Source organism: Euphorbia lathyris, chromosome 1 (assembly GCF_963576675.1).
Source record: "Euphorbia lathyris chromosome 1, ddEupLath1.1, whole genome shotgun sequence".
Classification (NCBI taxonomy): Eukaryota; Viridiplantae; Streptophyta; class Magnoliopsida; order Malpighiales; family Euphorbiaceae; genus Euphorbia; species Euphorbia lathyris.
Genome location: NC_088910.1, coordinates 90,096,321 through 90,121,111, shown reverse-complemented (window position 1 = coordinate 90,121,111; position 24,791 = coordinate 90,096,321). Strand labels below are relative to the sequence as shown.

Genomic DNA, 24,791 nt, shown 5'->3' with positions numbered 1-24,791 from the left:
ATTCAATCATCTAAGGTGTCTTAGCAATCATTGTTTAGGACAAACATTTATCATTTCTAGAGATTAGAAAGGAGAGGCTGAGTACTCGGTTATAGTACTCAGCGAGAGATTAGGATTGAGTAGAGGTATAGATGAAGGTACTCTTGTTATACTCAGTTGCTAAGATTGTAAAAGGTTTGAGGCTCTACCTTTAAAGAGCTCAGTAGAGGATTCGAATCTCGGAACGTGTTTCGGGGACAGGACGTAGGCTTAGAAGCCGAACCTGGATAAATCTGTTGAGTAACGTATTTCTTACCTTAAACTCCTTATATATATTGCTTGCTTAAATAACCAAAAACTGACCAAGTAAAGAGGTCAAGCTGAGTTGTGCGCATCGAACAACTGAGCTCAGGAATAGACTCTAAGTGCTATCTCCTGACTCAAGTTAAGAAACTGACCTAGTCACCAGTTGACTAAGCCAGTATCTTGCTGTTTACTCAGCACCGCTGTTAAAACCTTTTCTCCTAAGAAAAGAAGTATGCCCTAAATTAAGAAAAAGTTTAAATAGTTCCTAACCCCCCCTTGGAACTATACTTGTAACGTTATAAGGGACCAACAAGTGGTATCAGAGCTTAAAAGCTCACTGTAAAAGGTTTAACAACCTTGAGCTGATCCCTACTATGGGCGAAAACAGTACTCGGTTTCTCCCAGGAAACCAAACAACTCAGATATTGCCTGAGGGGCTGTCCATCACTCGGCCTCCCATATTCTTCGGGTCTAACTATACCTTCTGGAAGAATAGGATGAAAAATTTCATTCAGGCTACAAATATGAGTGCCTGGCTATCTATAGTGCAAGGCCCATTTGTACCTGTTGAAGTTGTGGCTGGCCAAACAGTTGTAAAAGATGAGGCCAAATGGACAGAGGATGATCTCAAGAAGCTTCAAAATCACGCTTCGGCTATTAATATGCTTCACTGTGCGCTCGATGCTGCAGAATATAATAAAATTTCAGGTTGTGAGTCGGCGCAAGAGATCTGGAAGAAGCTGAAGGTCACCTACGAAGGAACCAATAAAGTAAAGGAATCCAAGGTGAACCAGTAGATGAGACTGTACGAGCTGTTCGAGATGAACAATGATGAGGGCATATCTAACATGAATGCAAGGTTTACCAACATCATCAATGAGCTCAAGAGACTTGGGAAGATCTTCACTGAGGAAGAACAAGTCAAAAAGATACTCAGGAGTCTTCCTAAAGACTGACAAGCAAAGAAGACCGCTGTTGAGGAAGCTCAGGATTTAACCACCTACAAATATGACGAACTTATCGGCTCGTTGCTGACCCATGAGATATCTATGAAAAACTTCGAGGTGAAGGAAAAATCTGAAGACAAGAAGCAAAAGTCTCTTATCATGAAAGCTGACTCCACTGATGGGAGCTCAACAGATGATGAGGAGATGTCTATGTTCACAAGGAAGATGAAAAGGCTCTTCAGGAAGAATGACAAATATTCTAAGAAGCCTTACAGAAAGTTTGATAAGTATAAAGCTGACTCCAGCGACAGCAAATACAAGAAAGACAACTCAAAGCCCATTACATGCTTTGAATGTCATCAAACTGGCCATATAAAGTCAAGCTTCCCCACGCTGAGGAAAGATAAGAAGAACGGCAAAAAGGCAATGGTGGCTACATGGAGCGACAGTGATGAGTCTTCATCAACAGAAGCTGAGGCCACCAAGTCAGCGAAGATATGCTTCATGGCTGACGAACTTGCTGAGCCGTGTGTCTCTGAGCATACTGACCCCTCCGTTGCATCTGATGATGAGGAGCAATCAAATGAGGTAATATCACTTTCCCAGCTCAGAAACGAAATGGGTAATGCCCTGAGTGATCTCTATACACTTGTCAAAAAGTGTAATAAGAAAATTAGAGCACTCAGCAGGCAATGTGATGAGGTTGAAGAGGTCAAGCTGAGTGACCTCAGATACCTTCTTCAGGACAACTCAACTTTGCATGATAACATGAAGATCATACATGAGTCTGTCTCTGAAGTCCAATCAGTTTCGAAGAAACTGAGAAAGGACGTCACAACTATCCAGAACCAATTAAAGGTTCCAAATAAAAGAAACATTCCTCTGAGAACTCAGTACCAAGGTACTCAGCAGAGATGGAATCCCCAGCGGAATGTCCAGTGTGACTTCTGTGGGAAGAAAGGTCACACCACAAAGGTGTGCTGGCATGCTCAGCACTGGGGTGCTGACCAGTCAGTGAGACAACCTAAACAGAAGGTTAGATGTGACTTCTGTGGAAAGAATGGCCATACTGTCCATGTATGTCGCCATAAAATAAAATATGATGCTTTACCTGTTGCACCTAACAAGCAAGGACCCAAAAAGAATTGGGTACCTAAAAGTAACTAGTTACAATGCAGGTAAGCCTGAGATGTGCTGAGAAGTCAAAGATGTGGTATATTGACAGCGCATGCTCGAGGCATATGACTGGTGATGAAACTCAGTTCATCACGTTTGAGCGTAAACGAGGAGGAAGTGTAAGTTTTGGAGACAACAAAAAGGTTAAGATAGTAGGGTCAGGAACCATCGGAGGTAATCCTACTATTGAGTCAGTCTCCCTAGTCAGCGGACTCAAATATAACTTACTCAGCGTAGCTCAGCTATGTGACAATGGGAGAAAAGTTATATTTGATGCTACTAGATGTAAAATATACGAGGGTAAATCAAATGAGTTAATTTTAACTGCCCCTCGCATAGATAATGTCTTTATGCTAGACTTAGAGAAAAAGTTTTCAAAAACTGTATGCTTAGTATCAAAGGAAGAAAATTCCTGGCTATGGCACAGGAGACTTGGTCATGTAAGCATGGATCTCCTGGCCAAATTAGCAAGAAAGCAATTGGTTGAGGGACTGCCTGAACTCAAATTTGAAATAGATCAATTATGCCACGCTTGCCAAGCTGGAAAACAAACCAAACAATCTTTTCACAGCAAAAACATTGTCTCAACTAAGCGTCTGTTAGAGTTACTACACTTGGATCTCTTCGGTCCAGTCCAGCCGCTGAGTCTGGGTGGAAGAAGATTTTCCTTGGTCATTGTAGATGACTTCTCTCGGTACACTTGGGTCATCTTGCTGAGTAGCAAGGATGAGACCTTTGAGACATTTTCAAATTTGGTTAGAAAAATTGAAAATGATAAAGACCTAAAATTGGCTCACATCCGAAGTGATAATGGTGGAGAATTCAAAAATCAAAAGTTTGTTGAATTCTGTGAAGCCAGCGGCATTGACCACAATTTTTCTGCTCCTAGAACACCTCAACAAAATGGGGTTATTGAAAGGAAGAACAGAACTCTGGTTGAAATAGCCAGGACAATGCTGGATGAGCATAGGCTTCCAAAGTATTTTTGGGGAGAGGCTGTTAACACAGCGTGCTATATTCTTAATAGGGCTCTAGTTAGACCTATATTAAAGAAAACCCCCTATGAACTTTGGAAAGGACGAAAGCCCAACATTGGATACTTTCGTGCCTTTGGCTGTAAATGTTTTATTTTGAATACCAAAGATAGCTTAGCAAAGTTTGACTCAAAAGCTGATGAGGCTATCTTTTTAGGCTACTCAACAAACAGCAAAGCATACAGAGTTTTCAATAAACGAACTCAAGTTTTAGAAGAGTCGGTACATGTTGAGTTCGACGAGACTAACCCTGCAGGTAGATACCAGCCACTAACCGAGGATGATCCACACTCAGTAACCGCTGACTTAGAACCAGCTGCTGAGTCATTTACTAAAAGGCTGACCAAGAGTAAGAGTGAACCTAAGATTGTTTTCACTGACCAGTCTACTTCTGCAGAGATTGTTGAAACACAGACAACACAAGACACAAATCTACTTAAAGAGATAAGGATTCCAAGAGGGCACTCAGAGAGTGCAATCCTTGATTCTGCTGGGAATACCCTGATGACGAGGAATCAACTCAGGAGGTACCTCAGCAATGTAGCCTTCATCTCAGTTCAGGAACCTAAGAACTTCGCTGATGCTGAGGAAGATGAATTCTGGATGAGCGCAATGCAAGAGGAACTTGACCAATTCAGAAGAAACGATGTATGGGAGCTAGTGCCACATCCAAGGAGTCAGAAGACCATTGGAACAAGATGGGTGTTCCGCAACAAACTGGATGAGCAAGGAAATGTAGTCAGGAACAAAGCAAGGCTTGTAGCTCAGGGCTACAGTCAGCAAGAAGGTATTGACTACGGTGAGACCTTTGCCCCAGTGGCAAGGCTAGAAGCTATTAGGATCTTATGTGCATATGCATCTTACATGAACTTTAAATTATTCCAAATGGATGTTAAGAGTGCATTTCTTAATGGAGTTATAAACGAGGAAGTTTATGTTAATCAACCTCCAGGGTTTGAGGATCCAAAATTCCCAAACCACGTTTATAAACTCAAAAAGGCTCTGTATGGCCTCAAGCAAGCACCACGTGCTTGGTATGAGAGGCTGACCAGTTTCCTGCTGACTAGAAATTATGTCAGGGGCAAAGCTGATACAACCTTATTCATTAAGAGAAAGGGTAAAGATACCCTGCTGGCTCAAATTTATGTTGATGATATAATATTTGGTGCAACTAACGAATCAATGTGCAAGGAATTTAGCAAACAAATGCAGACTGAGTTTGAAATGTCGATGATGGGAGAACTCAACTTCTTCCTCGGACTTCAAATAAAACAAGGAAAGAATGGCATCTTCATCAGTCAAGCTAAATATGCCAAGTAGATATTAAAGAAATATGACTTGGAAAATTGCAAGCCAATATCCACTCCTATGGGCACTAACACTGTCCTCTGCACTGAAGAGAATGGTAAGTCAGTAGACAGCAAATTGTATCGAGGTATGATAGGCTCTCTACTTTACTTAACAGCCAGTAGACCGGACATTCAGTTCTCAGTATGCTACTGTGCTAGATATCAATCTAGCCCTAAGGAATCGCATTACATAGCTGTAAAAAGAATCCTTAGATACTTGCAAAGCTCAGTGAATGCAGGTTTATGGTATCCCAACACACATGGTTTTACACTCGTTGGATACACTGACGCTGACTATGGTCGAGACAAGCTTGAACGAAAAAGCACCTCTGGAGGATGTCATTTCTTAGGAAGCTGTCTTGTATCTTGGTTCAGCAAGAAGCAGGCGTCAGTAGCCTTGTCTACCACTGAAGCTGAGTACATTGCTGCTGGTCACTGTGTTGCTCAAGTCCTATGGATTAAGCAACAGCTTGAAGACTATGGTGTTCAAACAAAGACAATTGAGGTCAAATGCGACAACAAAAGTGCAATTGATCTATCAAAGAACCCAATTCAACACAGCAGAATGAAGCATGTCAGCATAAGGCATCACTTCATTAGAGACCATGTACTCAAAGGTGAGATAAAGCTGACCTACGTCCCAACGGATGAGCAGCTTGCAGTTCAGCATACTGAGAGAAGCCATTGGTATGTTTAATCCTCTTCAGTAAATTCATGTTCTAAAATGTAAATTTATGCTGAGTGAATTACTATGCTGAATGATTTACACAAATGCATGCTGAGTGATTGTTATGCTGAGTACTTAACACAAAATACACATCAATACTGAGTCAATATGCACACCGAGTAGTAAATCTTAAACTGAGAAATCATCCTGTCATATACTACTGACCACTCAGAATCCAAAATGCTTAGTATTCTAAACGCTGAGTGTTAGATCCGTTGCATTAAATGCTTAAGCACGCGAATAGCCACCTAGGATGACGTACGCGCCGAATGTGTCATAAAAGCCAGGATCTTTATCGGTTGACAATCCTAAGGCAAAACTAACACATGGATTCGATAAGATCCACACTTCACTGCTATAAATAATGGGTAAATCCCCATTCTTTATTTTCTTTACATCTACCGAATTCTAAGGCAAAAGCTTTCTCTCTAAAAACTCTCAAAGCTTCCCAAACCTGTTCTGAAACTATGACTCAAGTTTTCGTCAACATCTCCAGTGCCGGTCACCCTAAGACCAGCTGCAATGAACCCTCGAGGCAAACTTCTGTGCCGAAATCTACCAAGGTCACTACGCCGAGTAAAGGAAAAACTGGGCAAGCTACCTCCTCCAAAGAAAAACCGACCAAAGCCAGAACCTATACCAAGGTCTTTGGTAACATTAGCGAATGGAAAGTGGACTTCTCACGATGGGTCTCTGAGTCCTTCATGACTTCCGAGCAACCCTTCTGCGAATGGATATCGCAAAATGGATGGACCGAGCTTTTCTCTATTAGGGATCACACTTATCCTGACCTAGTAAGGGAGTTCTACCACAATCTCCGTGTTGCTGATGACAACTAGGACTTTCTGGCAACTGTGGTAAGAGAAAAGACCATTTTCATAAACCCTAACTATTTGCGAATTTGCTGAAGTTGAAAAATGAAGGAGCAAAGCTGAGAAGATCTGGAGATCATGAAGGTACTGGGTACGAAGTCACCTTCTGTAAACCTGAAGGTCACTCAGGAGAAGTCTCCAGTTCCTCTATGGGTCAGCACCAAAAGATGGCTCACTATCTGCTGAGTTACTTCATCTACCCCAAGATCAACTGCACCATCTCAGCAACGAACTTCGAGCAATGCTTCATATGGCATATGCTGACATATAAGCCGATCAACATGCCAGTATTCCTCATTGCTGGCTTCCTACGAAGCACTGGAACTCTAAGACTGGGCTCGCTAATCACCAGGATCCTCATTGATCATCAGATAGACCTAACTGATGAAGTTAAAGCTAGAGGATATGAAATCACAGCAGCTTCGCTGAGGGCTTTGAAGTTCAATCAGCCTCTGAAGAAAGGAAAAACTGCTGCTGCTGGTGAACAACAAACTGAGGAAACAGCTGTCCCGAAGCAAGGGAGAAGAACTAAGGCTCCAGCTGCCCGCAAGAGGAAAGCTGTTGAGACCACTTCAAAGAAAGCTAAGCCTAAGGCAAAGAAGCCTAAGTCAGTAGCTGAACCAGGCCAGGAGAGACCTAAGTCAGCTGAGAAAAGGAGCAGGCAAGATGAGCCTAAAACTGAGGAAAGAACAGATGCTGATGTGCAGCCTCAAAAGAAGCAGAAGTCTTCTTCACTGGCTCCAATTGACGCAATCCCTACTGACGTCATTGTTCCTAGTGACTCTCACTACACACAGTGTCAAGGAACTGTAGCTGAGCATTAAGAAGATGAGGTGCATCTAGACGATCAGTTCATTGCACAAGTTGAGGAAGAATTAGATGGTGACACTTCAGAAGATGAAGAAGAAGAAGAGGCCAGCGATCAGGATGACGCTGAGGACAATGAGGAGACAACCAGTGAGGTTGAAACTGAGCATGTCAATACTGAGTTGGCTGCTGGAGAAGAACAAGAACATGAACAACATAATGTTGATCAAGTACTAGAACAAGCTGACCAGCTTAATGCTGATCAAGAAGCTGATCAAGAAGAAACTTCTCAATCTCATTCAGGAGAGTCTATCCAAGCTGATAATCCTCCTCCTCGAAAAAGAAGATTGGTTAAGGCAAGTCAGAAGACAGTCAGTAACATTACTGTTCAACAACCAACTCTTCCTGACTTTGTTATTCAGAAGTCGACCAAGGACCCTTTTGCAGTTAAGCTGAAATTTTTCAAAAAGCAACCATCCTCTACTCCACTGGCTTCTCTAGAAAAGCAAGCCTCTGTTTCTTCACAAAAGGAACATGCCGACTTGAATGCTTCCGCAAATTCTACGAGTCAAGTGGAATCAATTCCCGTCGATGCTGTCAATCCAAGTACTGTGCTGACTCAGACCATTCCTGCCTCAGTTAGCACCGACAGCATCCGGATTACTTCCTCTCCACTCAACGTCTCTGCCGATCAAACTCTTTCCCAATCTAATCAAGTGCAGATTGAAAACACAACTCCAGTCACTGACCATGTCATTCCTCTAACTCCTCTTCCAACCGGTCATACTGATGTCACTGGACAACCTAATAAAGGCTCTTAAAGTTAAATAAATGCCACTGAGTCTGGCAAAAGAATAATCGACTCAGTGCAAGCATTGATCAAAGACCTTCAACAAACTACTCCTTCTGCTGCTGGGTCTTCCACTATTGAGACAACTCAGCTTTCTCAAGTCACTCAGCTTCTCAACGAAGTTAAGGGATTCAAGGATTTGCTGAATGTCATCATTAACTTTCAAGCACAGCAAGCTAAGCAGGATTCCATTGCAAAGCTGGCTGAGATCCAGCTGACAACAGTTCAACATCTCAACGTTGTTCAAGAACAAGTTCAGACTTTGTCAGCTGCGAACACACGCTATGCTACTTCTGATGAAGTTAAAATGCTCTTTGCTCAGCTTCACACCGAGCAAATCAAAACCAATGAGCAAATGGTCTCCTATTCTCAGTGCTCAGTGGAGCAAATTGGTGAGGCCGTTCGATTGCTGAATCTGAACAAGCAAGAGATGGATATTGACGTATGAAGCAAAATGAAATGCTATCTATTACCAGACAAACCTTCAACCACATACGTCACAACAATGTTCAGCGTCAATACTATGACACCTACTTACTCAAAATATTCCATCAAGTCATTGCTGGTCTGACCGATGCACTTACATGGATAGGCAAATCTCAAGCCTTCACAGTCAGCATGATCAGCGCTGCTGAGCTTAATATACCCGCCGAGGTCTCCGATAATGAGTGGCTATTTTTGAAGGTGTCAATGAAAGCGCCGATAGACTTAAAGCGCTGTCCACAGAACTGATAAGAGCTGTCTTAACCGACACCTTTAGGATTCCTCCTCCCGATGCTGACAAAACGGGGGAGAAAGAACAAGCGAGAACACATCATGAGTCTAGTCAGTCCAAACAGAAGAGAAAGAAATAGTTATAGGCTAGCTAAGTATGTAGTCTCTATGCCTATCTTGAAATTTTGTTTGTAAACGCTGACTACCTATATTAAATATCAATACCTGCATCTTCTGTTCAAACTCTGAGTTATGAATTATTTTTATACGATGCTGTGTATTATGTCATTATGTATCTTCAATTAAATCAGCTATGTTTAATGCTTATAAAATTTATTGATTGAACCCAATGCTGATAACATGTTTGACATTGACTTATATGTAGTCTTATAAAACTCATTGAACAACAAATTACTTAGCGCCTTCTGAATGTTAAAACCTTCCGCTTAACACTGAGTAAAATAGAATATGTTCCACGAGCTGACCTATATCTGAAAACTGACCTTAGACTTACTCGATTAAGCCTTTAAATGTTTAGAGTAAAACTAAGTCAGTAGCTCAACCCTTACGGGGGAGTTTGCTAAGAATATTAGGTCAACTATCATGGGGGAGCTCAACACTGAGTTCCTCGCTGAATAGTTTTACCAACATCAAAATCGGGGAGTTTGTTGAAACACCTTTCCACATAATTTTGATTTGACAAAATTGTTTAAGTATAATTAAAAACATATTCTAAACACACTAAGTTTAAATGCTTTGATTTATTCTACTAATGTGTTTGTTCAATGTTGAGTTAAATTGCTTATAAGACATAAGGATTAAAAGGCCCAAACCCAATACAAGAGTCAAAGCCCAAGTCAAACGGTTCAAGACAACTCGGCTCGCGTATGTCAAAACGTTGTCGTTATGGACAAAACGCAACTCAGCGGAAGAAGGATCTAGAAGACCTTCAGGGAACAACTTCGGAACGAAGCTGCTGAGTTAATTCGACAAAGCGTACAAGACAGCAACTGGCTAAGGAAAACTTCCAGACAAAGTGTTTCCACTTTGGGTAAAGTTCAGACGACACAGTATGCTGTCCAGTTGACTTTACCATAAAAGGAGAGACATTCTGCCGAGCTGACCAAAAGCTGACCGAGGACAGAAGATACTCAAATCTGATTGGCCGAGAGCTCTGAGCAAGTCAGGATGACAACGACAGGAAGCCGTTTCCCTCCAACGGTTATTTCGAAATTCGAAATGACCGATGCCTCAAGACGTCTCTATAAATAGTGCCATCAGAAGCTTCATTCCACACAGAACTTGATCAAGCCATTACGCTAACCAAATTTCTACGCAAGTTCTGCAAGCAAAAAGCAAAGCTATCTTACACTAAATTTCATATCTTTTGTGTAAAAGTCTAGAGTGATTATTCAATCATCTAAGGTGTCTTAGCAATCATTGTTTAGGACAAACATTTATCATTTCTAGAGATTAGAAAGGAGAGGCTGAGTACTCGGTTATAGTACTCAGCGAGAGATTAGGATTGAGTAGAGGTATAGAGGAAGGTACTCTTGTTATACTCAGTTGCTAAGATTGTAAAAGGTTTGAGGCTCTACCTTTAAAGAGCTCAGTAGAGGATTTGAAATCTCGGAACGTGTTCCGGGGACAGGACGTAGGCTTAGAAGCCGAACCTGGATAAATCTGCTGAGTAACGTATTTCTTACCTTAAACTCCTTATATATATTGCTTGCTTAAATAACCAAAAACTGACCAAGTAAAGAGGTCAAGCTGAGTTGTGCACATCGAACATCTGAGCTCAGGAATAGACTCTAAGTGCTATCTCCTGACTCAAGTTAAGAAATTGACCTAGTCACCAGTTGACTAAGCCAGTATCTTGCTGTTTACTCAGCACCGCTGTTAAAACCTTTTCTCCTAAGAAAAGAAGTCTGCCCTAAATTAAGAAAAAGTTTAAATAGTTCCTAACCCCCCCTTGGAACTATACTTGTAACGTTATAAGGGACCAACATGTAGGGTTTGTTTTGTAGGGTTCCTTATGCATTGTTTCTTCCATGTCTTTTTAGTACTTAATACTGTATTGACATAGTGTTTTGATTTTGCAGTGGAGACGAGTGCGAAGTGAAACATGGACTTTGATGGCCTTGAACTTGATTATGAACTGCAGCCGCCGGATTAAGCTTATAGGGCGGCTTCTACGTCCATGCCTTCACTTCATTCCTTGGATTAGGGTGTTCATGGGGCAACCCAATGGTTATTGGATAAAAAAAACCAATCCAATCAATCAATGGAATTCCAGATTATATTAGAATTCTAAACATTCAGAATTCCAGAAAATACTAAAATTTGAGAATCTAAAATTTCAGGATCTATAACTTTAAATTCCAGAAATCTGGAATTCTAGTAAATACTGGAATTCCAAAAATCTAAAATCCTAGAAAATACATGAATTCCAGAAATATGAAATTCTAGAAAATACTGGATTTTTAAAAAATATTGGATTTTCAGAAATTTGGAATTCTAGAAAATACTAAAATTCTAGAAATCAGGAATTCCAAAAAATACTGAAATTCCAGAAAATGTTGAAATTCTAGAAAATACTAGAATTCAATAAATATGGAATTCTAGAAAATACTGAAATTCAAGAAATCTGGAATTCTAAAAAATATTAGAATTTCATAAATCTACAATTCCAAAAAATACTGGATTTGCAGAAATCCCAAAAATCCGGAATTCTAGGAAATATTAGAATTCTAGAAATATGAAATTCCAGAAAATACTGAAATTTTAAAAATATGAAATTATAGAAAATACTAGAATTCTAGAAATCTATTGAAGAATGTAGCAAGTTGACTCAAGAATCGATAGTGGAAACTTTTGGGTGAAGGCATGAAGTAGGATATGTATGTGAAGATTTTGGTCGTTTTAGGTTTGATGATTGTAAGAGCTAGTTAAATAATTTTATATATGTATTAAAATTGTATTGGTTTGGCTAAAATCAATCTAATAGAATAAATAAACAGTAAACTAGTTATTTTGGTTTTGGGATTGGATTGGATTGGGTTAAATCCATGGATTGGATAAAATGTTGAACACCCGTAACTTGGATGATGTGAATCAAGTGATGCAAAGTATTGTTGGGACATCAATCTCAATTAGGGAGAGCGCAAGAGCTAATGTTATGTTGGAGGGTATCCTGGTAGCATTAGTGGATGAAGGGACCATCGATAGTGATGCAGTAAACGAGGGTGATTCGCTTGTTGCAGGCCCGTCCATCGGTTCCGTTGCGAGAAATGGGGTGTTCATCATAAACATGGAGATTAAGCTCGTCTTTTCCTATAATTTGTCGAAAAGATGCACGCGGATGAAGACTTAACCAACTCTATGTTGGCTCGTAAACTGGCCAATATGACAGATGTGCTCGGGTAGCAGAAAAGGCGCAAAATGCTATCTGTGGGTGGTTATCTGAAGGATACAACCATCTGAAGGACACAACCATAACCTACAGAATGGTAAGGATTCGAGACTTAGTGTTTGTGTAACTTTGGAGATTATGTTTTTTCTGTCATTTTATTGTTGCAGGATTTTTTCGATAATAATCAGACCAAAATATTTTGGATCGTTCCGAATTAAACCGAATTCTAATTTGGTTTAGCCATGTCTATAAAAAAAGATGCTAATATGGTTCGATTCTATTTGATTTGGTTCGATATTTAAACCGGCCATGTTGACCATATTTTAAAGGTTGAATGAAATGTTAATAAGTTATGGGATCAATGTGCTCTTTATAAAGTTGAGGGACCATAAATGTATTATGTCAAAAATATTTGTACCTGTTTTCTAAATAATAAACTAAGGGTAAATAATTTATTAATCTTCATATTTTAGATAAAATACTGTTAGTTTCCATATTTTGAAAAATACATTATAAAGTTTTTATCTTCTGTCAATATTAACCTTTTGGTCATTTTATCTATTTCTTTTAAATTTTTAATTGAACATATCGTATCTTTTAGAACAGCCATAGTACGATATAAAATAGTTATGTTAATGCCAAGTATAATAGTTAAGAATCTAAAAAAATAATAGACAGAAGGATCAGAGAGTTATCAATGACAAAGGATATGAAACTTATAATATGTTTTTCAAAATAGGAAGACTAAACATTGTGTTAGATAAAAAGAAAGGAACTGATAAATTATGGGACAAAGTATGAAAATAGACCTATGGTTTTCGGGGAAGTATCAATTTAGGCTCAACGTACAAAATATCACTAATATATGCTTAACGTTTAAAAAAGTGTACCAATTTAGGCATCGATAACGGAATGTGATACATCATTCATAAATTCTGATTTCTCTATCCACATATATTTACAGAACTTAACGGAGTAATGTGAATGACGTATCACGTTCTGTTATCGAGACCTAAATTGGTACATTTTTTTAACGTTAAACCTATATTAGTGCTATTTTGTACGTGGAGGCTAAATTGATACTTTCCTAAAAATCTTTTTGGTACTTATTGCATAAATTATTTACCTATAAATTAATAAGGCCTAATACACAAATAACCCCTGAACTTGTCCAAATGTTGCAACTTCCCCCTCGAACTTTCAATTATAACAACTTACCCCTCAAACTTGTCCAATTATAGAATATAACCCCAAATTGCTGACATAGACTGCAATTGAAGAAACATGTAAAATACAAAAGCTGCAACGCTCGGTTGAATGTGATAATCAGATCTTTAGCGTGATACGAATCCGGAGAAACGTTTTTATGGTTGCTTCAAGTACGAGGTAAGAAAATTCCCAATTTGGAGTTATGTTTTACAATTAGACAAGTTTAAGGGGTAAATTGTTACAATTGAAAGTTGGAGGGGGCAGCTGCAACATTTGAACAAGTTCAGGGGTTATTTGTGTATTAGGCCAATTAATAATAACAGCGAAATCTGCGCCACACAATGTTACGACGTCGTTGCTAGCAACTCAATCCACTCCCCCTATATAAAATCCAAGCGAGAACAATTTGTCTTCCGGCCACATTTTCGAATCCGGAATTACGACTCTTTCTTCTCTAAGGTATTCGAAGAAACCCTAAATATCGTCAATGTATATGTTCTCCGATCTGTGCATAATCGAGGCATTTTCCTCAGTAGCTTTATGATTTTTCTTCTCTGCAGGTGAATAATGGCACGTACAAAACAAACCGCTCGGAAATCCACCGGTGGAAAAGCTCCCCGCAAACAACTCGCCACCAAGGTACGTTTCTTTCCCTTTTTTCTCGCTGTTGTTGCCTATATGTCTGTATATACGGCTTTAAATGACCGAGCAGCTCATGAGCGGGTTGGTGGCCGGTTCCATAAAAGTTTGGCTGTATTTATCTGTTTATTTGTCTATCTATAAACGAGCTGCTCGAGAATACACGATTTAGAGATTTAATACCTAAATGAGTCGAGCTTGAGCATCGATAGAAGCTCCTAAACAAACTGAAGCGGTTGAATAAGCTAATGAATAATATCTAATATTATTTGATTTTAATAATTATAATGTCTATTCCAATTTTTTTTATTTGATATTACTTAGGTTTGTAGGATATGGAAAAGATTTAGTTTTTTCTTCTTCTAAATCATCTAAAATTGTATTATTTCATGTTATTTTATTTAATATTATTTCGCTTGTGAATAAAACAAACTAGCTGCTCGCAAGCTATGCTCGTGAATAAAAGAAACGAGCTGCTCACAAGCTATGCTCGCGAACAAGACAAAGTTTCTAAATGAGCCGAGCTGAAACTTTGAGCTCGTTAACATTATGACGAGCCGAAGCTCAGTCTCAGCTTGGTTACAGCCCTATCTGTATATACAGTGCCTTAGTACTCATTTTTCCAAAATTTCTGCTGATTGACGCCATCTTAAGGATTTATTCATTAAGCGAATTTTTATTGATTGACGTACTATCGAATTTTCTGTTTATTGCATATGCTAATATTCTAGTTCAGGAATTTACTCAGTTATCTAAGTTAAACTTCAGTTTCATTTTCATGTATGTGATTCTTTTAACAAGCACCTTATTATAGCTAGATTCTACACAATTATTGGGAGGAAGGTCATACACTTAAGTTTCTGGTGTAAACTTATATGTCATTGATTTTTGTTTTCCAAACAGTATTTTTTTTTTTTGAACTTGCCTGGATATCCATAATCTGTAGCGGCTTTATTTTTGGGTTAGGAGATAAACACTGAAGTTGAAGTACAAATATACTGTACTTATAAGATGTTGCATAAGCAACTACCTCGGAATTCTGAAATCTTCCTAAACTACCCTACGTCTTGGCTCTTCTGAGCTATAATTCAGCAGAAATTTTGCTAACACAATTTTTTGCATCAAAATTTCCTGTTTGTTGAGATGTATGCCAGAGCTGTGATGATGAAGCAAAACAGAGAAATCATGGTGTTCAAATGAAGTGTTTGTTACATCATAGATGTCTTCACACTTTTTATTATTTCTGTTATAATGAATAACATGTGATCTATTCAAATGGTAAAAAAGTACATCTGGTTGTATTGTGATCCTGTTTATAGTTACCCACTATTCTGCCTCTTGGTAGTCTGGTAGACAATGGCGTGGTGATTGGTAATCAGTGTCATTGGTCAAGAGAAAACAATTTTTTTTTTGTACTTATATATTAGCTTATTGACTATTGAGGATAGCTATCTTTTTTGTGGTGTTATACCACCATGGAATACGTTCTGAATTTCTGATATTTGGCTATTCATTTTGAATTTAAAGGCTGCAAGAAAGTCTGCACCAACTACTGGGGGAGTCAAGAAGCCACATCGTTATCGCCCTGGTACCGTGGCTCTCCGGTAGGGATTTCCATTCTCATCTCACTACAAATTTTTTTTTATATTCTTCCCATGGAATTTAATTGAACTGCTGTAACTAAACATGTGTAACTCCATTTTTGTTGTATAGTGAGATCCGTAAATACCAGAAAAGTACTGAACTTTTGATACGCAAGCTTCCTTTCCAACGTCTTGTTCGTGAGATAGCACAAGACTTCAAGGTTATAACTTCTTGGAACAATCATGGGTTTTTGTTAAATTTATTCTGTTTATGTGTGTTTTGATTGTTGAAGTATTCTGGTTTTCTTTCGTGTTTAGACGGATTTGAGGTTTCAGAGCCATGCAGTTCTTGCACTTCAGGAGGCTGCAGAGGCCTATCTTGTTGGGTTGTTTGAGGACACTAATCTTTGTGCTATCCATGCCAAGAGGGTCACTATTATGCCAAAGGATATCCAACTTGCTAGGCGAATTCGCGGTGAAAGAGCCTAGAGAACAACTGCTGTTTGTTCATATAGGTTACTTTCATGCTTCTACTTGTCTATCTACTGTGCTGATCAAACGCTGGATTTCTGTATTCTGGTAGTCTACTTTGCTAATTGGTAGTTTATATAACTCGACTTGTTGCTAGAGATGACACATTATGGCATTATGCCCCCCTTTACAATGGTTACTATGACAGTACTTGTGATATTATGTCCATGTGTACCTTGTTTTCCCTCTTTTCTGATGCTTTGTTTTTTTTTTTTTTTGGAAGATGATGCTTTGTTTTCTATTAATTCCTTGTTGCGTAGATTTCTCTCTTTATATGCTGCCTGGGCTCCTCCTGATCTTTTATTTCTGAAAATATCTTCATTTTTAGAAGTTTTTTTGAATTCTTTGCTGTGGAAGTATGAATGCATGATGTGCTGTTTCTGCGTACAAATAATGATGTGTTGAAGCTGTTGTTCTGTATTATGTTTGCCATCCTTGTTAATTAACGAACTGAATGGCTGGATCGATTTTTCTAGTACAGTTGGTACGTTGTGAGAAGCAGAAGAGCCTCTGTTTTCATCGAATAAGTTTGGTGTCAAATACCTGATGAATGCATATGCTTTGTTTGCCCAAAAATATTGGGGAAGGGAAATTTTTTTATTGGAAAATATTTTTTTTGGTGTTCGGTTACAACAGTAAAAAATAAAAAAAATGAAGGGTGGTTACTGTTTTTGTAAAAGGGTAATAAGAAATGCAGCAAGGTTTCAAAAAGTTTAGAAAAATGTTTTAATTTTTTTAAAAGGATAAAATTATTTTCTCACTTTTCATATATTTTGTTGTTGATTAATTTAATTTTTTTTTGGGTTAAGGTGCAAAAATACCCCTAATGTTTTGGGTTAGGAGTAATTTTACCCCTAATGTCTAAAATGGTGCAATTTTACTCCTAATATTTATAGCCAAGAGCAATTTTATCCCTAACGTTGATAAATTGGGTCAATTTCAAAAATAATTCATCAAACTGTCTTTTCGGTCATGAATCTTGTTATCTACACTTCATACGTGTGTCATTTTATAAGTAACAAATCACAAACATTCGTTGCGATGTGAAAAAAAAAATGTCTTTTTGTACGGATTAGAAAAAAAAATGCAAAAAATCCATCGAATTTATAAACATTAATCTCAAATTCTATTATTAAATTATAAAAGACATGAAATTATTTTTTTAGAACGAATTATTATGTAATTGGTGCAGAATAATGAACGTGTTTTATAATAGTATCTGAAATTGACTCAATTTAGGGGTAAAATTGCACCATTTTAGACGTTAAGGGTAAAATTGCTAAAACTAATTTTCTCAAGTAAATAAACACTAAAAAAACAGGAAAATATTTTGCTTACATAAAATATATTTGTGCAAAACAAATGGGGCATAAGATGGGTTTCATGATGGGATGTTATTCTTCCTACCCATTCACTTCATTGATATTTGAGAATTTGGGGGAGCTGGTTTATTGGAGTTGCTTGATGAGTAAATTTGCTAGATATGGGATATGGAGTCTGGCTATCCTAGATATAGTTAGTTATCAGGGTTTAAATGTGAGTATGCAGTGAGTAGCAGTGGCGGATCCAGGAATTGACATTTGGGGGCTAATTTTAGTTCGATTTTTAAATTTTCGAAGTCTAGCCTATTAGGGTTGGACAAATTTTTCTAACATTCTTCTAGCACACTTAAACTTTATGGTTTTTTATATGTTAGCTAAAAATTGTAACATTTTCACACTTTTTTTATTTTTAGCTATAATTTTTTTATAATTTTCATAAAATTTAATTTAGAAATTAAGTTAATTGAATCTCAAAAGTAAGAAATTGATTTTTTTTATAGAAAAGAGATACTCCAATAAGGACGGAACCGATGTCCGGGGGGCTTCGGCCCCCGGGCTCTAGGCTGGATCCGCCTCTGGTGAGTAGTATATATAAGCTCAAGTAGTGTTTGGAAAATCTACAACACAGTTTATAAATAGTGTTTGAAAAATCAAGTTGTCGCTATTAAAATGTCAAAAGACTAATAAGTATGAAACAAATAAAATTTATACTAATATTCATAAAAAATACGGATAACAAAATAATGTTAAAAAGTAAAAAATATTCATAAATAATTCTTTTTTTTATCAATACAACAACAAAGCCTTAGTCTCGAAATGATTCGGGGTCGGCTAACATGAACCATCATATAAAACCGTGAAATCAAATCGTGTCAGCGATACAAATTCTCTCTCTCCACTCTTTCCTATCCACTACCATATTTTTCAGAATCCCCAATAAACTCATATCACTCTCGATCACCCTCCTCCAAGTTTGCTTAGGTCTTCTCCTACCCCTCACCACTACATCCCTTTGCCACTCTTCAGTCCTCCTAACCGGCGCATCAAGCACTCTTCGTCTTACATGGCCAAACCACCTTAGTCGGTTTTTCCTCATTTTATTCTCAATAGATGTAACCCCTACTTTAGTCCTAATTATTTCATTACTCGCCCGATCCTTTCTCATATGACCACACATCCATCTCAACATACGTATATCCGCCACGGACATCTTATGAGTGTGACAGTGTTTCACTTAATAATTCTTTTTATCAATAGATAAAAAAAGCTATTTAATAGAAATCCCATTGAGAATAGCAGTATAATATGATAGTGTAATTTAGTCAAAATCTAATAAATACAAAAGATTTTTCTCGAATGCTCCAAAATGGGTGTTTCCATAAGAAAGGCTAATAACTGATGTTTTATAAAGGGTTTTGCTATTCTTCGCCCCTATTTTCTTTACCGTCACCTCCTATTTGACATTTTTGCCCTTTTTATTTTTCATTCAAAAAAGTGAAATTCTCTCAACCACGAAGAATAAAACGGATTTTTTTTCGTTGAATTTACACTAAACGGGTAGCCCATACGGTCCGATCCATGGACCGATAGCATGAACTACCCTATTTCACCTAGGCAAACGGGTGGGCTACCCGTTTTGCCTAGGCAAAATAGGGTAGCCTACCCGTTTTGTCTAGGTGAAAACGGGTAGGCTACCCGTTTTCCTTTAGGGAAAATAAATTTATTTATTTTAATTATAATAAATATTAATTATAGATAAATTACGTATTAACGCGTGCAATACATAATTTACGTATTTTTTATTTCCAATCAATAATTTATATATACGTTTTTTCTATCCAGTTAATACATAATTTATGTATAATTAAATTTACGTTCTAAAAGGTAAATAAATATAATTTACCAAATAAAAATTAATTGGACACTTCAATACGTATTTTTTATTTCCAATCAATACATAATTTATCTATAATTAATATTTATTATAATTAAAAAATAAATAAATAAACCCATTTTTTCTAAAGCAAAACGGGTAGGCTACGCTATTTTGCCTAGGCAAAATAGGGTAGCCTACCCATTTTGCCTAGGCAAAATAGGGTAGTCTACCCGTTTTGCCTAGGTAAAATAGGGTAGTTCATGCTATCGGTCCATGGACCGGACCGTATGGGCTACCCGTTTAGTGCAAATTCAACGAAAAAAAATTCCGTTTCAAGTTAAATTCGTTAAATTTCAGATTATTGGTAAATACGAAACTTAGATGTTCAATTATTTTTCCTTGTTTTGGAGGCATGATTTTTCTTTGTTTTGTTCTTCGTGGTTGAGAGAATTTCACTTTTTTAAATGAAAAATGAAAAGGGCAAAAATGTTAAACAGGAGGCGACGGTAAGGAAAATAGGGACAACGAATAGCAATCCACTTTATAAATTAAATACTATATTATCATCTGAAGTGAAAAGCTAAAAGGTAAATATGAAAAGCTGAAACAAACATTCACTTAGGTGCTGTTTGATAAAACTGAAAATTAAGTGCTGAAAAAATAAGTACTGAATTTTAAGTGCTGAATATTATAAGTGCTGAAAATATTGAATGATTTAATTTAAAAAAAATATTAGTTGATAATATTTAACTTAAAATGATAAGTTAAATATTTTGACTTATCAAAATAAGTGGTTTTTAACTTAATTAATTAATTTAAGTGGTAGAAAAACAACCGTTATCAAATGCACTTAAATTAAATAAGTGCTTAACATTTTAATTTAAGCAATTAAGTGGTTTATCAAACAAGGCATTAGTCATATTTCTTCAGAAATAAAGATTTCACTTAAATACTATAAAATAGACTATCTATTCCTAATTTTCCATAAAAAATATCCAATACAACAAAAAAAATCCAAAGTCAACGTTTCTAAAATGCAATTTTCTTAAATTCCTAAAACGCCAAACTATATAACATTTCTTCCATAACTCTCAATAAAAAAAAGGTGTTGTTAAACACAGCCCTAATTTCCCACCCCTAACCCTATGAAATGACCAAACTATCCTTATTAGTTTTGGTCTTTAGAAATTTTTTTTTCTCTCTACGAAACACGGGCGTGTGGCTATCACATGCCTCACCACGTGGTGAGGCGTGAAAGTCACATGCCTCACCATGTGGTGAGGCGTGACAGCCACATGCCTCACCACGTGGTGGGGCATGTGAACATCACGCCTCACCACGTGGTGGGGCACGTGGTGAGGCGTGATAGCCACATGCCCCACCACGTAGTGAGGCGTGATGTTCACATGTCCCACCACGTAGTATTTTTTTTTTCAATTTTAAATTCTAATTATTATTATTCTAAAAAATTATAATTATTCTAAAAAATTCTAAATATTATAATTATTAACATTATAATTTGAATTATAATTATTAATATTATAATTAAATAATGTGAGGCGTGATGTTCACATTCCCACGTGTGATTTTTTTTCCAATTTGACATTTTAATTATTATTATTCTAAACAATTATAAATATTATAATTATTCTAAAAAATTTTAAATATTATAATTATTAACATTATAATTAAATAATATACATTAAGTATCAAACATGTGTTAAAAACAATAAGTTCTAAAGAATTCTAAATATTAACAAATTACAACAAGCCAATTCGTCCGGTTCCATTCCTCAATGAATCGATGTGTGATAGATTTAAGAAAGACTGTTCACATGCTCACGTGTGAATTTATTTTTTCAATTTTATATTTTAATTATTATTATTCCATGGAACCGGACGAATTGACTTGTGGTAATTTTTTAATATTTAGAATTGTTTAGAACTTATTGTTTTTAGGGTTAAGGTGCAAAAATACTCATAACGTTTTAGGTCAGGAGCAATTTTACCCCTAACGTCTAAAATTGTACAATTTTATCCCTAATGTTGGAAGCCAAGAGCAATTTTACCAGTATTTTATCAAACTATTTTCTCGGTCATGAATCTTGTCATCTACACTTCACACATGCGTTATTTTATCAGTAACAAATCACAAACATATGTTGGGATGTGAAAGAAATAAGAAAAAAATATTAAAAATATACTGTCTTTTGTACGAATTAGAGTAAAAAATTTAAAAAATTCTTCGAATTTATAAATATCAATCTCAAAATAATATTTACAATTTGTTAGAATAATTATAGTATTTATAATTATTTAGAATAATAATAATTAAAATGTAAAATTAGAAAAAAAAAATTCTCACGTAGGCATGTGAAGAATATGCCTCCACCACAGGTGGGGCGTATGAACATCACGCCCCACCATAGGTGGAGGCATATGAACAATATACCTCCACCTATGGTGATGTTCATACGCCCCACCTATGGTGGAGGCATATTCTTCACATGCCCGATACCGAAAATTTGATTTTTAAAAAATCATTCGATTTTACTTATAACAATCGTAAATAAAACATATTTTTGAACAAAATTATGTATTATTAGTCATTTCCCATGTTTTTTCTTTATCAAATTAGTCCGGATTAGATTTTGGAGAGTTGTATTTTTTGTGTTTTTGAGAGGATTTGAAAATTTGAGAAGATGAGTGAATTTGTTGAAAGGGCAATTTCGTCTTTTCATGGGGCTAGGGGTGGGAAATGGTGGCTAGGTTTAGTAATCCACTAAAAAAAATACCAATCAATTTTCGATCTCTCCATTCCAAACTCTAATATCTCATTTTGATAACAATCTATCTTCTTCAATCCGTTTAGTTTTCAAATACAAAGATTCACCACAAACTCAAACAAAATGGAGTTAAAAAACGCACAAGCATCACAAACAAAAAGACAAGATCAATGGAAGAAATTGCAAATCTAATTAACCGTCATAGAGGCATCTAGATTGGAGAAAATGAATTCATCAACTATAACGTCATCAAAATTCCGATTCCAAGGATCTACACATTCAAAAACATCACTACAACAATCAAAGCTAATTTGTAAATCGATAAAAAAAAAAAATGAAGTTCAATTACAGCTATAACAACAGCTAATCCTTATTAACAATGACATGACAGTTAGATTTATCTCCACTTAAAGGCAAAAACAATAATATAGTGATGGAGTATCTTCTATGCGTCATATGTGTTTAGAGAAACATAATCCAAGAATCCTAAAATAATGAAACACGTAAACAAAACAAAAAACTCTTTACTAATTTCAACAAATTTCATATCAAAACGAATAAACATAATGTAAAAACCATGTCAACATATTTTGAAATGATTAGTAATCAGATAGTTATTGTACATATTGTTTTATGTTAATTACTGATTCGGGATATGAATCATGGGCCCAAAGGCCCAGGAAGGCCCAAAAGGCAGAAGGGCCTAGGGGGTGTAATGGGAGGGAGCATCACCTCCAGCAAAACGCCACTGGTGCAAAGGATTATCGAGAAGAGGTTCCCGCGTGACTGGAAAGCTCCTCGACTGGCCCAATACTCAGGGACCGAGGATCCTAACGATCATGTGGCGTCATTCATGAGCACCATAAATTTATACTCAAAGGACGAAGACATCATGTGCAAGGTCTTCCCCACTACTCTCTCGTCCAGCGCGCAGGAATGGTACCGGGGACTTGCCCCGGAGTCCATCGATTCTTTTGATCTCATGAAGGACCTTTTTCTCTCCCGCTTTGCCGCAGCGGCAAAGGTCAGGAAAATCAGTTCGGACCTCAACGGTCTTAAGCAGCGAACAACCGAGCCTTTGCGCAATTTCCTATCAAGGTTCCATCACATGGCCTCGCAAGTCAAAGGCCTCAACCTGGAGGTGGCCCACGACGCCTTAGCAAAGGGGACCACTTGCGAGCCTCTAAAGCAGAAGTGTTTCCGAAAGATGCCTAGATCTTTCGAAGAACTGATAACCATGGCACAAACGTTTGTCCGATACGATGACTGTGACCGACCCACCGGATACGAGGAGACAGAGAGGGACAAGGCCAAAGGTGACACGCACAAACAAGATAGAAGCAGAGCGGCCCCGGAATCGCGAGAGGAGGTCCGAGTCCGCAAGGAGGCTCCGATGCCCTTTCCAGCCCGGGCTGAGCGTGCAAACCCGGAGCGAAGAGGGGATCGATCCTGGGGCAAGGAGGTGCATTACGCCACTCAGCATCAGCCTCATCGGTTCACGCAGCAGGTTCCGGTCGGAGACAAGGGCAAAACCCGGGCAGAAAAGGAATACTACAAGTATCACAGATCCTCTGGACACTCCACGGATAACTGCTATCAACTACAGAAAGAGGTCGAGCGAATCACGGAGCAGGGGGCGCCACCAAAGGCGAGCAGGCAAAGAGAGCAGAGCCCGAAGCAGAGGGAGGCGGGGCGAGCAGAGGAGCAAAAGAGGCCAAGGTACCATGGGGAAATACACGTCATAAGGGAAGGAGCACCGGCACTTTCCGCACCGCCCGACTGCTCCCGAAAGAGAAAGGCGATCGGACAGACGTTAACAGTGCAGCCTCCACTCCGAACTAGCCACTCGGAGGCCCTTGTTGTCACCATTAGCATCGCATGTTTTAAAACTCACCGAGTGCTTATGTTGGGGTTTAGTGTCCTATAGACAATTGTTGCAGGATACAAACTTATTGTAAATGAATTGTTCTTTATATCATTTGTTTTAATAAGATATATGTTTAATAACTATATAAAGGCAAACCCTTTTACAGCACTAAATAAAGTCTAATAAAAGGAAATCCGTAAGTTTGTTTAAAGTGATTATAAAGTGTTCATACAAGCATGAAGTGAGACAAGACTTTATAATAAACTAATAAACTTAAAACCACCCCAAGTCAAGTGAGATGTTTAGGATTGACATATCACTGTTGAGACTTGTATGTAACAATGTCTTCTGTCCGACAGAAAGCTGATCTCACAAGCTTCACATATATAGATATCTGGACAGTTACATAGATCCGATGAAACGTCGTTCATTAGGATTGGGGATCCGATTTGAGATAACAGGATGGGTAGATTCGTCCTTGACACCTGTTCATCTCATTGGTATTAATAGGTATAAATAATCCTCAGACTCAAAGGAATGTTAATTGGTCATCCTGAATTACTGAATGTGAGACTTTGATCGCGTGGTCCCACTATCCTTAACAGAGATGACTCTGGGGTGTGAACTGCAAAGGTTGGGTGTCACATGAGGTAATGTCAGGGTAGTTATACATTGGATTGAGCATTTATCACTCCTGACGAATGGGAGATACGTCCAAGGATCGCTTGTGGAAGACTCGACTCTAAATCCTTGCAAGGTGATAGCTTAAGAGTAGAAATACAGATTTCACTTGACCTATCTATTT

The 24,791-nt window shown here is 37.6% G+C and overlaps 1 protein-coding gene across 1 annotated transcript; it reads left to right on the top strand.

Moving 5' to 3' along the window:
• The first annotated feature begins 13,736 nt into the window (after nucleotides 1-13,736).
• On the top strand, nucleotides 13,737-16,303 carry LOC136206051 (histone H3.3). Its single transcript, XM_065996965.1, has 5 exons — nucleotides 13,737-13,841; nucleotides 13,943-14,021; nucleotides 15,549-15,625; nucleotides 15,735-15,825; nucleotides 15,923-16,303. The coding sequence occupies exons 2-5, from the start codon at nucleotides 13,950-13,952 to the stop codon at nucleotides 16,091-16,093; spliced, it is 411 nt and encodes a 136-aa protein (XP_065853037.1). The 5' UTR covers nucleotides 13,737-13,841; nucleotides 13,943-13,949; the 3' UTR covers nucleotides 16,094-16,303.
• The last annotated feature ends 8,488 nt before the right edge of the window (nucleotides 16,304-24,791 follow it).